The sequence below is a fragment of the Pan troglodytes genome, chromosome 13 (genome assembly GCF_028858775.2).
Source record: "Pan troglodytes isolate AG18354 chromosome 13, NHGRI_mPanTro3-v2.0_pri, whole genome shotgun sequence".
In the NCBI taxonomy this organism is placed as follows: domain Eukaryota; kingdom Metazoa; phylum Chordata; class Mammalia; order Primates; family Hominidae; genus Pan; species Pan troglodytes.
This window is the reverse complement of record NC_072411.2, coordinates 93,066,705-93,079,404: the sequence shown is the minus strand read 5'-3', so window position 1 is coordinate 93,079,404 and position 12,700 is coordinate 93,066,705. Positions and strand designations below refer to the sequence as shown.

Below are 12,700 nucleotides of genomic sequence, written 5' to 3'. Positions count from 1 at the left end.
GCTGAGCGCGGAGCCGCCCGGTGATTGGTGGGGGTGGAAGGGGGCCGGGCGCCAGCGCTGCCTTTTCTCCTGCAGGGTAGTTTCGCTTTCCTGCGCAGAGTGTGCGGAGGGGCTCGGCTGCACCGGGGGGATCGCGCCTGGCAGACCCCAGACCGAGCAGAGGCGACCCGGCGCGCTCGGGAGAGGCTGCACCGCCGCGCCCCCGCCTAGCCCTTCCGGATCCTGCGCGCAGAGTGAGTGGCCGTGAGGTTCCGGGTGCCGGGGGTGGGACGCGCAGGGACAGAGTCCTCGGGCCGTGCAGTTGGACGCCGGGCGAGGACGGGCCGTCTGTGCTGACCCGCGAATAGTGATCCCAGAGAAAGAACGCGTCCTGAGTATTCCAAGTGCGAGCAGTGCCACCTGTTCTCGGAGATGGCACTGCTCAGCACGATTGTCCTTGCCAGTCGTGCTCTGGCAGTGAAGAGGACTTGTGAAATATAATTTTCCTCTAGAAGGCACTGCACCTTCCCATTTACCGTCACTTTCTCCCGTTTCCACCCCTTTCCATCAGTCACGTTTTCTTCTTTTCGCAGAAAGTTTCATTTGCTGTATGCCATCCTCGAGAGCTGTCTAGGTTAACGTTCGCACTCTGTGTATATAACCTCGACAGTCTTGGCACCTAACGTGCTGTGCGTAGCTGCTCCTTTGGTTGAATCCCCAGGCCCTTGTTGGGGCACAAGGTGGCAGGTCAGTAAATGTTCATGGAATCAGATGAATGAGTACATGACTTCGGAATCTTAATTATGTTTCTGTGTTCAAAGATGGAAGGGCTTAATGTCTTCCTAGAGTTTAAAAGTGATGTTTAGTTTTTGCAGACCCCCCACCCCAAAATAATATAGTCTTTAAAAAATTTCTGGCCGGTACTGAAGAGTTCTGGGGTAGGTACGCAGAGGTGTGGTTGATTGTGCTTTGAATGTTGTTTGTATAGATAAGGAGTTATTTTCATAGAACAGAAACAGGACTTGAGCCTCCAGCACAGTCCATTGTGCGACCATTACTTAATGAGGATGCTGGACTCACACTTGTGAGATCATAATATGGTTTGCTTTTTACTTTCTAATTCCATCTGAAATATACATAATTTCAATTCAACAAACTGTTTTGAGCACATAGTATATGCAGGGCACTGTCCAAGGTCCATAAGATGTTAAAAAGCAAAATACCCCACTACTCCACCCCCTCCCCACCCACCTTCCCCCGCCAGGGACTCTGGAGGCATCACAGAGCTTTACAAGGAAAACTGGAACCGATGCTCTAATAGAGGTACAGAATTCAGTGAGACGCAAGTCAAAGAAAGCTTAATTGTGAGTAAGTCTCAGACAACTTTATGAAAGAAGGGGCTTTTGTACATAGCTTTGAATGCTATAGGATTTAGAGACGCAAAAATTTGTGGAGAGGCTGTTTCCAAGGGCGAGTAGCTGGAGCAAAGCAGAAATGTTGGGCACAGTTGAAAAACAGTAAATGATTTGGTGACTGGGTTGCTTTGTTGATGGATGAAGATGGGGTGGGGTGGAAATCTGCCTAGGAATGGACAGATCATAGGATTTTTGCACAGGAGATTGATGTGGTCCAATCTGTGGGCAGCAGAGGCTGGATTGGGAAGGTAGAATGTTGGAGACAGGAAGGAGCAGGTCTTGGGATGGAGTGGAAGGAATCAACCCTAAATCTGAGATTTGAGCTCAGTGACTGGGAGATGGCCATGCCACTCCCTGAGTTGGTAACAGGTTTTGTGAGTAGATGAGACTGACTCCAGATTTGTGAACATGAGCTTATTTATTCATTGTTTTTTCTTTAGAGACAGAGTCTCTCTCTGTTTCCCAGGCTGGAGTACAGTGGCGCGATCTCAGCTCACTGCAACCTCTGCCTCCTGGGTTCAAGCAATTCCCCTGCCTCAGCCTCACGAGTAGTTGGGACTACAGGTGCACACCGCCATGCCCTGCTAATTTTTTTTTGTATTTTAGTAGAGACAAGGTTTCACCACGTTGCCCAGGCTGGTCTTGAACTCCGGAGCTCAGGCAATCCGCCCATCTTGGCCTCCCAAAGTGCTGGGATTACAGGCGTGAGCCACCTGGCCCGCCCAAACATGAGCTTATTAATTCACCTCTTCTGTGCCAGGTGCTACATATGTACTAGCTCAACCAGCCTTAAGAACCAACTGTGGCAGGGTGCGGAAGCTCACGCCTGTAATCCCAGCACTTTGGGAGGCTGAGGTGGAAGGATTGCCTGAGGTCAGGTGTTTGAGACCAGCCTCAGAAACATAACGAGAGGCTGTCTCTACAGAAAATTTAAAAATTAGCCAGGCTTCTTGGCTCGTGTTTATGGTATTAGCCTGTTCTCATGCTGCTATAAAGAACTGCCCGAGACTAGGTAATTTATAAAGTGAAGAGGTTTAATTGACTCACAGTTCTGCATGGCAGAAGGCATCTCTTCACGGGGCAGCAGGAGAGAGAATAGATGCAAGCAGGGGAAATGCCAGTGGCTTATAAAACCATCAGATGTCATGAGGCTCACTCATTATCACGAGAACAGCATGGGGGAGACTGCCCCCATGATTCAGTTACCTCCACTGGTCCCGCCCTTAACACGTGGGAATTATATTACAATTCGAGGTAAGATTTGGGTGGGGAAATAGAGCCAAACCATATCACTTGCAGTCTGAGCTCCTTGGGAGGCTGAGGTGGGAGGATTGCTCTAGTCCAGGGGTTGGAGGCTGCAGTGAACTGCGCTCCACTGCCACTGCGCTCCAACCTGGATGACAGAGCAAGTTCCTGTCTACTAAACACACACACACACACCTTGTTGATAGGGGAGTAAGTTACCTGGGTTCGCTTGGCTAATAAGAGGCGTTGCAGCTCCCATTGCCTGACGGTCCAGCATATCTGCTTTAGGTACATCCTTATTAGTTACCAAGCAGGGAGGGAGACGGCCACAGATTTTTCCACTCAGGTAAAATAAAACTGAATTGAAAAATCAAATTGCTTCAGCAGGAGTGCCAAGGGGCTGGGCTTGGGTCCGTTTCTACTGGTATATATGATGATAACTAGCTTTATAGTCCAGACATTTCCTCACACTCCTTTGGAAGGACATTTGTGGAGTAGGCGTGACCTCATGCCTGCATACATGTGCTCGGCTACAAGTATGCATACACACTCTTCCATGCCCTACTTGAAAATCCAGACTCCTTCCCCAGAGGTCTGGCAGGACAAGATTCACTTGTGTCTGCTCTGCATATTGCCACCTGTGTGCTGATATAAATCCTAAGTTACATGATGGTCATGGGAGACTCTCCGTTTTCCTAATGAATTTTAGCACTTGCTTATATCAAGTTTTTGTTGTGATTTTGAATCTTTAGGATCACTATATAAAAATGGACTTAACAGTTACCCAAAAAGCTAAGTGTTACTTTATCCTTTTAAATTACATTTAATGATGTTTTAATCTTTAAAAATCATTACTTCTTTATGCCAGATTTATTGTTTGTAGTAGGCAAAGAAGAAAATATATCTTTTTAAATGTGTATAAGAAAAATAATGAATTTTACCATATGAATCATAAATATAAAATAGAAGTTTGAAAATATTTGAGTTAAATTACAAATGTACTGTGATTTGTAGGAGAGCAATTTTGGGAGAGTCTTGTGATTTGTCTTAAAGCAAGTCTAATTAAAATAATGTTTTTCATGTATTTATTTGATAAAATCACAAACTCATTTTAAAGGCATATTTATTGGATACCTACTATGTGGTTGACATTGTTCTAGGGATACACCAGTGCACAGAATCCTCCACCAACATCCATCCCTTCAAGTGGTGAAAACAGACAATAATGAAAATAAAATATGTGGTAGGTCAGATGGTGGTGTAAGTACTATGAAGAAAAATAAACCAGGGAAAAGAGAGAGCATGTTTCCAGGTGGGAGGTGGTTGCAGTTTAAATAAAGAGGCCAGAGAAGGCTGCCCTGATATGTTGACAATAAGCAAAGACATGAAGATGTGTTTCGTGGAGGAGAAAAAAAGTTCATCCCCAAACTCAATTAAAAACAGGCTTTAGACTATAAATGCCATTTAAATAAAATATTCCTGGGAAAAACTATGTTTTGGATTAAGCAAGATATTTAAGAGTACAAGCTGATGCCAGGAAGGCTTTCTTTGGAGCTATGGTTTCCATATACATAGAAAGAATGTATATTCTTTTTCCTTGTAGGATGTCTCAGTGGTACGAACTTCAGCAGCTTGACTCAAAATTCCTGGAGCAGGTTCACCAGCTTTATGATGACAGTTTTCCCATGGAAATCAGACAGTACCTGGCACAGTGGTTAGAAAAGCAAGACTGGTAAGGAAAATTCACTAGACAGAAGAAGAAGTTTACACCTTAAAAGTACTGGTTGATTAAGTGAGTTGGGGCCATGTTTACTGGAAGATGAATTCCATCAATGGCCACTGGAATTATTTGTTGTAGAAAAGTTTGTTGATTTAAAAAATGACTCAACAAAGTTGAGTCAAAAAGTGTCTCAACAAAGTTAAGTATATTAGTCACTAAGCACTTTTATACAGTTTTGCCAAATTTAATTTATGATAGATACTCCTAAATGCTTTGGACAAGTTACGGAATACTGACACCGATTATTTTCCAACTTAGGATCCAGACTATAGAAAGAAGTAATTTAAAAGAAATAAAGCCAAATTAATGGTTAAACATTGATTAGAAATATGAAGAAGGTAGTAAAATTAAGGGGATTTTTTTTAACTGATAGGTGTTCTACTTTAAAATTTATTATTTGCTAATTTAAAAACGTCCTGAAAGTATTTGACATAGAAAGTGAAGGGTCCCCTGTTGACTTTTCCCCCTTCAGAGGTAGTCACCATGAACACTGTCATGCACAATCTCTTAGAGTTTAGAATTTTTTGTGCTAATTGCACGTAAGAGAAATACCACATAAACTGCTGCTAAAAGCAATGTCAGTTTCAAAAGAAGAAAATAAACCTAAGAAAATACTTAAATTATTTTTAATAATTTCAATAAGGAAACCAACATTTGTTTTGTCTGTTTTACATAGACATTTAGTTCTAGAATGAAATGTGTAAATGTTAAATCTCCTAGGGAGCACGCTGCCAATGATGTTTCATTTGCCACCATCCGTTTTCATGACCTCCTGTCACAGCTGGATGATCAATATAGTCGCTTTTCTTTGGAGAATAACTTCTTGCTACAGCATAACATAAGGAAAAGCAAGCGTAATCTTCAGGTATGACCTGGTTTTTGTATTTTAGTTGAAATGTTCTCATGTTTACGGAAGGCAGTTTTCTTCATTCAGCAAATACAATTGAGCACACATTTATTGGTATTTAGAGAAGTAATAGAGACTAACTCCATTTATGTTATCTACAGCATCAGTAAATATAGCATAAGTAAAATAAGATACCAATTTATTTTATAAACACAGAAGGAATTTTTAGGGTTAAATGTATCACCTCTTAGGTATCAGTAATCCTGAGAAAAATGTGATGCTATAATTTTGTTTTACTAAAAATTGTCAATATTTAAACCAAAGAAAAGGGGCTACATTTTAAGAGCAATGATCTATAGTAATACATTAAAGCTCCAGGGAACGTTAGTGGTTAGGTTCAGGTCCTTGCTATGCAAATGAAGAATAAAACCGGAAAGATTTGACTTTCACCTAAGGAAGTCAGGTGACTTCAGGAACTAGACTCCACCTTGCCTTGCTTCTGGTGGAGTTGGCCTCTCCTGGAAGAGAAAGTCAAAGAAAGATCTAGACATGAGAGAACGTGCTATAGAGTTTTAGGGGTTCTTCAAATGTACTCCCAGCATGCCCTTGGGGTGGCTATCATATTTATGTCGTGTAATAACAGAACTTTTCTGTTTTAATGGAGGTGAAAGCTATCATTTTCTTCTTTCATACAATACAACTGAACTTTTCAGCTTAGGTAATTGGAAGTTTTTTTTTTTCCTTTGTGAATGTATTTATGATTTTATTTACTAGTGAGTGGGGAAATCAAATTAACTTTACAGAAATTTGTTCTCATACAGACCTTGCATGAATGTACCTGTATAAAGAGCCATTATTGCTATTGCTAGTGTTTTGCAAACTAGCTTTGACAATGGCAACAGAAAACCCTAGATGAATATCTTTGGTCTAGTTCAAAGCTTAGACCAACAGATGCATTCATTGAGGAATGTCATGTATAGTTTTTATATCATTTGCATTGTCTGGGGATCCTAACAGAAGATAATTGGCCTTAAGAAATATGGAAAGATATTAAAGTAAAAATATTATGTGAACCATATGTGAAAATACTTGTTTTTAAATCAAAAAGTACTTTAGGTACCTGCACTTAGAAAGTTGAAGCAATTTTTGTCATAATTCGTGAAAGAAATATTTTGATTTTAACAAACATAGCTTATATAGAATTTAATAGATGAGAGATGAGGTTTCCCGGAGAATATAAACAAATTCATATCAACTTACAATACACAATAAAGTAAACATTCTGCATTTTAATTTATTTTTGTTCTAACCACTCAAATCTAGGATAATTTTCAGGAAGACCCAATCCAGATGTCTATGATCATTTACAGCTGTCTGAAGGAAGAAAGGAAAATTCTGGAAAACGCCCAGAGATTTAATCAGGTACTTTTTTCTCATTGAACACAAAAACTGTAATAAAATAAAAATGTATTCATTCATCAAATACTATTGAGGCCCATGTCAAAGCAATGATGAATATCTCTCTAATTTTATAGCCCCAAGAAGTGGGAGAATCAGATTTAGAGATTTTATAGAACCAGGCTTTAAGAAGGATCCTAATCTAATGGAATTAAGTTCTAATGAGGAGAGAGAACATATAAACAAGATACTTCTGGGTAGCATAAAGTGCTGAGAAAATAACATGCTGAATTCATGGAGTGGCTGGGAGTGGGGTTGTTCCTTTAGATCAGGGTCAGGAAAGGCCTCTGAGTTGCTGGCACAGGAATGGAAGCAGGCAGATAGAGGGTTCTTGCAGCTGTCCAAGGTAGAGGCAGTGGAAGCTTGCGCTCAGTAGAATCAGTGGAGGTAGGAAGAGGTGGACAGATTCAGGGTATGCTTTGGATGTGATACCAGTATAGAAGGATCCTTATATTGAAGGATTAGATGCAGGAGTGAGAGCAGAAAGTCAAGGATGGCTCTGTAGCAGCTACTAGAACCCCTTGAAAAATGGTAATGCTGTTCACGGAGCTGGGAAGGCAAGGAGGGGGCAGGGGCAGGAGTTTTGTAGGACACAGTAGGTTTGTGGAGAGAAAAGGAGGCTGATGGGAAAATCAAGGGCTTTGTTTTGAGCAAGATCAAGATACCTATTAAATATTCAAGACATCAAACAGTAAATGAGTCAGAGTTGTACTAGTATCAAGAATTTTGATCATTGTTTTATTAATCCTAATACAAACCTTCCTAGTTGTCAGGGTTCAGCAGAGTTTTGAATTTGCTATGGCATTTAGTATTCCTTTCTTGAGCACTGGGGTGGTGACAACAAGCCAACAGGCAGGCAGTGTGAAGCCACCATGTTATGGATTGTTCTGGAGGAGCCCATTCCTATATGGATGCCAGAGGACACAGTATGCATCCTGTGTGCATTTCACCAACAAATAACTAGCGAAGTGAACTGTGCGACAGTGGAGAGGGAGGGAGTTTAGGTGTGGTGGAGGATGCCATTCTCCACACACTGCCTGAGCATTTGTCCCAGTCCTTATAATCCTGTCACTTCCCTAGGCGTATAGTTCCCATCTTCTTGTCACACTGATAGCATCTTGCTGAACTGAGCATGTAAAGATACGTATTGCTTATTCTAAACTCAAGCTGGCTAACTCATCTGGTACCCAGCCTAGGGAACAAAGGTGTATATCAACGCTGGAGGAGAAGCTGGCCAGGTTGTCTCCTCTGAAAGAGGTGTGCCTGTCTCTAACCTGGCATATACCTGGGAGATTTTCAGCCGGCAGTTTTGATTATATGGGGCTTCCATCCTAAAAGTAGTATGCGTGGGCCTCCTCTGTATTTCTAATAGACTTGAAAGGACAGCCAGGAGCAAAGATGGGCAGAAGGACAACCTGTTTCCCCCAGCTGCAAGCATGTCGTCCTCACTTTTGGCCCCTTGGCCCAGAGTTGGCATTGGCAGCAGAGTAGGTGACCCCTGCTCTCCCACATGAACCCCATCCCCTGGCTTTGGATCTTGAAGGTTTACCAGCTTTTGAGCTCCCTCCCCATTAAAAATGTAGGTAATCTGGGGATTGTTTTGAGCCTCTCAGAGGACACCTGAGTCCGTGAACACCTTTGCAAAGCCTTCTTAGGGTGTGAGGGAAGTTTCTGGGTGTCTGGGGATGTCAGGGAAAGGGAAAAGGCACAATAGGTGCCTCCTTTCCAAAGTTATCCAGCCAACTATTGGCTAGGTAGGTCAGAAACATTTCTTCACCATTTCCCCCCTTGTTGAAGTAACTTTATTTTATTAATACAGTCATGCATCACTTAATGACACAGATACATTCTGAGAAATGCATCAGTAGGTGATCGCGTTTTTGTGCAAACATTATAGAGTGCACTTACACAAAGCCAGGTGGTATAACGTACTATACACCTACACTATATGGTAAAGCCTATTGCTCCTAGGCTACAAACCTGTACAATATGAAGTTGTACTGAACGCTATGGGCAATTGTAACACAATGTTATTTGTGTATCTAAACATAGAAAAGGTACAGTACAGATAGTGTGTAAAAGATAAAAGATGGTACCCCCATAAAGCTCCATTCTAATCTTATGGGGCCACTGTCATATACGCGGTCCATCGTTGACTGAACCATTGTTATGTGGTACATGACTGTGTATATTCTATTCATGCTTAAGTATTTGTGTATGGAATGATGTGATGTCTGGTATTTGCTTCAAATAACCCCATTTGGGGACTAGAAGAGTAAGGAGAATAGGGATGAAACAAGGCTGTCCATGAATGCTAATTGTTGAAACTGTGATAGGTACATGGGGATTCAACAGATTCAACAAGTTAAAAACATGCAAAATTCCGAGTTAGTTCAGATCATTTAGAGACCACAAAATTCTATAGACATGCCGAGATGGGAAATTATTGTTCCCATTGTTTTTTAATATAAGAGCTTTTAGAAAATACATTTAAGAGAATATTATGCTATACACACTGTAGTAGACTATAAATGTTTCGTGTGCTGTCTTACAGCACACTACGTTTTTTTCTTTCTTTTTTTCTTTGTGGTGAAAAAGCTAATTGCATGTCTGGACAAAAATTTAGGTCCATAGGGTCTGAAGGGATGGGGAGAATTTCTTTCAGGTGGGAGGGAAAGACATGAGGTGGATTCTAAGCTTCCTTTGCTGTTCCATCTTTGTGTTCTTAAGGACTAATGGTTACCATATGCTGAGTGCTTATCATGTTTCAGGCCCTGTGCTAAGCAGTTTATAAACATTATTTCATTTGAGTAAATACTTTCGAAACTATCACTGAAGTTAGGTATTCTTATCCCCATTTTAAAGATGAGAAAACTAAGGTTTAGAGGTCAGGTACTTCACTCAGGGCCACAGAGCTAATGAGAAGTAGGTTTGGAATTTAAACCCAGTATTGTCCAACTCTAAAACTAGTTCACTGGAGAAGTCACTCTTCAGTTTTCTAATCTGTGGGATGGGATATGAGGGCTTTCTGGCTGGAACTTCTCACACCCATGGAGTGCCTATTCCCTTACTTGGACAACTGCTCATTCTATTGAAAAGGACCCCCTTCCTGAGCAGAAGACTTTTCTTTGGTCTGGGGTCTGGAGTAACCAAGTTCCCATCCAAACAAGGTCTCTAGAGGTACAGTAGTGAAACGAGAAAGTAAGAGTCAATGACAGCCGAAGTCCCTTCCAACTTCAGTGTTTGAAATTCCTGTGGTTTCAGTACTCCTGGTTTCTTAGAAAGTTAAAAAGTTAAGGACTCACTGTGAAAGTGGTATCAGTACTAAAGTGTACAGGAGCAGCCAAGCATCTGCTTAGTAGATGGGGGCAGGGTGGAGGGAAGCAGGGAGGAATGAATGGAAGGGGTAAGAGAGCACCAAGGGTTTGAGTGACTTGGAGGGACTACTGCCCAAGTTGGAAGCAGGAGGTTTCTTAAGCCCTGCCACCTTCACCAGGTTTTTCCACCAAGCATCTCCCAGCAAGTCAGTAGAAAGAGGATGTAGAAGCTGGGGATGTAGCTGCTGTTTTACAGCCATTGTTTATATCCCTGTTCTCTAAACTGAGCCTTGGTCATTTGGGAGGACGCCTGGGAAGTCAGAATTCTCCAGTGGCCTGGTCCCTCTCTCTAGGTGTAGTGTCCCAGCTGTTACAAAGCCCACAGAACACCATGCCCACATCCTGCTGGCTTAGAAGTTGTATTAGTCTGTTCTTGCATGGCTATAAAGAAATACCTGAGACTGGGTAATTTATAAGAAAAGAGGTTTAATTGACTTATGGTTCTGCAGGCTGTACAGGAAGCATGGTGCTGGCATCTGCTCAGTTTCTGGGGAGGCCTCAGGAAACTTACAGTCATAGCAGAAGGTGAAGGGGAAGCACACATATCACATGGCCAGAGCAGGAGGAAGCAGGGGAGAGGTGCTCCACACTTAACCAGATCTTGTGAGAACTCGTGATCACAAGGATAGTACCAAGAGGATGGTGCTAAACTATTCATGAGAAACCGGCCCCGTGATCCAGTCACCTTCCACCAGGCCCCACCTCCAATAATGGGGATTACAATTCATGAGATTTGGTTGGGGACGCAGATCCAAACCATGTCAGAATTAGACAACAGCAAAGATTTCCCTGCACAGGCAGAAAGCTGTATGGAACTCCTCAAAGTGACAACTTATTCCAACCGCCCAGAGAAACCCCTTTTGTCACTGAGTGATATGTGGCACCTTGGACTTACAGAGGATACCAGTAACATTCATGTATTTCTAATACACACTTTACAGCTGATACAATTCACATGCTTTGAACTTCTGCTGTTGGAGAATATATAACATGAAGGAAAACTTCGTATGAAGAGAGAATAACTTTGATGACGTATGCCTGATAAAGATAAAACAAAAAATTATGGACCAATTTTACTTATGAGTATCAATATAAAAGTCCTCAATAAGATATTAGGGATCAGAATTAAATACTACATTAAGAAAGGACATGACCAAATATGATTTATTATAGGTTACAAGGGTAGTCCATGACTGGGCAACCTATTAATGCAATTCACTAAATTAATAGCTACAAGGAGAAAAAAGCTTCCTTCCACAGAAGCTGAAAAGATCTGACAGAATTCAATACTCATTCCTGATAAAAACACTGAATAAGGTAGGAATTGATGGGTACCTCTTTAACATACAAAAATATATATATCTCCATTCTAGAGACAGTATCTTACCTAACTGGGAAAACTCCAGTAAGTCAGAAACACAGCAAGGATGCTGTGTTTCCACTGCTATTTAGCATCGTATTGGTGGTATTGGCCAATGCAATTAGACAAGAGAAAACCATTAGAAGCATAAGAATTAAAAACAACATCATAAAGATATTAGCTCTCCCTGAGTTAATCTGTAATTTTAATGTGATTCCAATAAAAATACCAACAAGTTGTTTTCTGGAGCTACACAAATTGGTTCTGAAATTTATAAAAAATAAACATGCAAGAGTAGCGAGGCAACTTCTGAACAAGTAGAGCAATGAAATGGGACTGGCCCTACTAGATAGACTATAAATCCTCTATAGTCAAACATCCTTCAAGGGTTCAGGCTTATGAATAAAAAGGCCAATGGGAAAGAAGAGAAAAATCTAGAAGGAAACCCGTGTGCATATGGAAATTCATGTGATAAAGTTGGCAGCTCAGAGCACTGGGGAAAATAATGGACTTTTCAGTAAATGCTGTTAAGACAAATGGAAAGCTAATTGGAAAGAAAGTGAAAGCAAAAAGTGGACCCATACTTCACTCTGATCATGAGAATAAACAAATATATCAGCGATCTAAAAGTTAAAAAGAAAAAAAGGAAACCTTGCAAGTGCTAGGGAAATGAGTGAATGATGTAATGTCAATAGGGAAAGGCTTTCTAATATAAGGAAAATTGCAGACATGAAGAAAAGATGATACAATTGCACATATAAAAACACCCCCGTAGAATCTGTGCTGTATAGGGCACTGTGTAAGAAAGGTTGACAAGCACAGTTTTTGCTGTGTGGGGGATTTAACTCTTAAAAAAAAAACATCTTTCTAGAATTTAATCTCTATGAGAACAGGGACCACTGGTTACCACTCTAACACCCGAGCCTAGAGCATTGCCTGACATTTACTTAGTACCTAGTATGTGCAGGGTACATCTGGTGTATGAAGCAAGTAGAGACCCTGTCACTTCTGAGTGTTCTGATTATCAAAAATAGGACTGAATACTCCCAGGCAAGTCTGGGTTTATATTCATTATTGACTTTATAGTAGCAGATTTTCATTGATGGCCTTAATGGAGTGATTTCATATTTCAGTATACCTCTGGATCACCCGGAATTGTGTTAAAATAGGGTCTTCTGATTCCCTAATCATATTAGCCCTTGAGATTTTCCAACAAGATCCTAGGTGGTGAGATGCTGC

The 12,700-nt window shown here is 41.2% G+C and overlaps 1 protein-coding gene across 3 annotated transcripts in view; it reads left to right on the top strand.

Moving 5' to 3' along the window:
* The first annotated feature begins 62 nt into the window (after positions 1-62).
* The window catches only part of STAT1 (signal transducer and activator of transcription 1), a 45,258-nt gene continuing 32,620 nt past the window's right edge, over positions 63-12,700 (top strand). Inside the window, exons 1-5 of one of the 3 annotated variants that reach the window (XM_016950217.3) lie at positions 63-233; positions 573-726; positions 4,243-4,371; positions 5,140-5,284; positions 6,590-6,688. In XM_016950217.3, the coding sequence (XP_016805706.1) occupies positions 4,244-4,371; positions 5,140-5,284; positions 6,590-6,688 (372 nt within the window). In that variant the 5' untranslated portion in view covers positions 63-233; positions 573-726; position 4,243. Of the gene's footprint in view, positions 234-572; positions 727-3,391; positions 3,883-4,242; positions 4,372-5,139; positions 5,285-6,589; positions 6,689-12,700 lie in introns of those variants that run through there. The other 2 variants (XM_016950218.4, XM_063791403.1) reach the window with 2 other exon arrangements.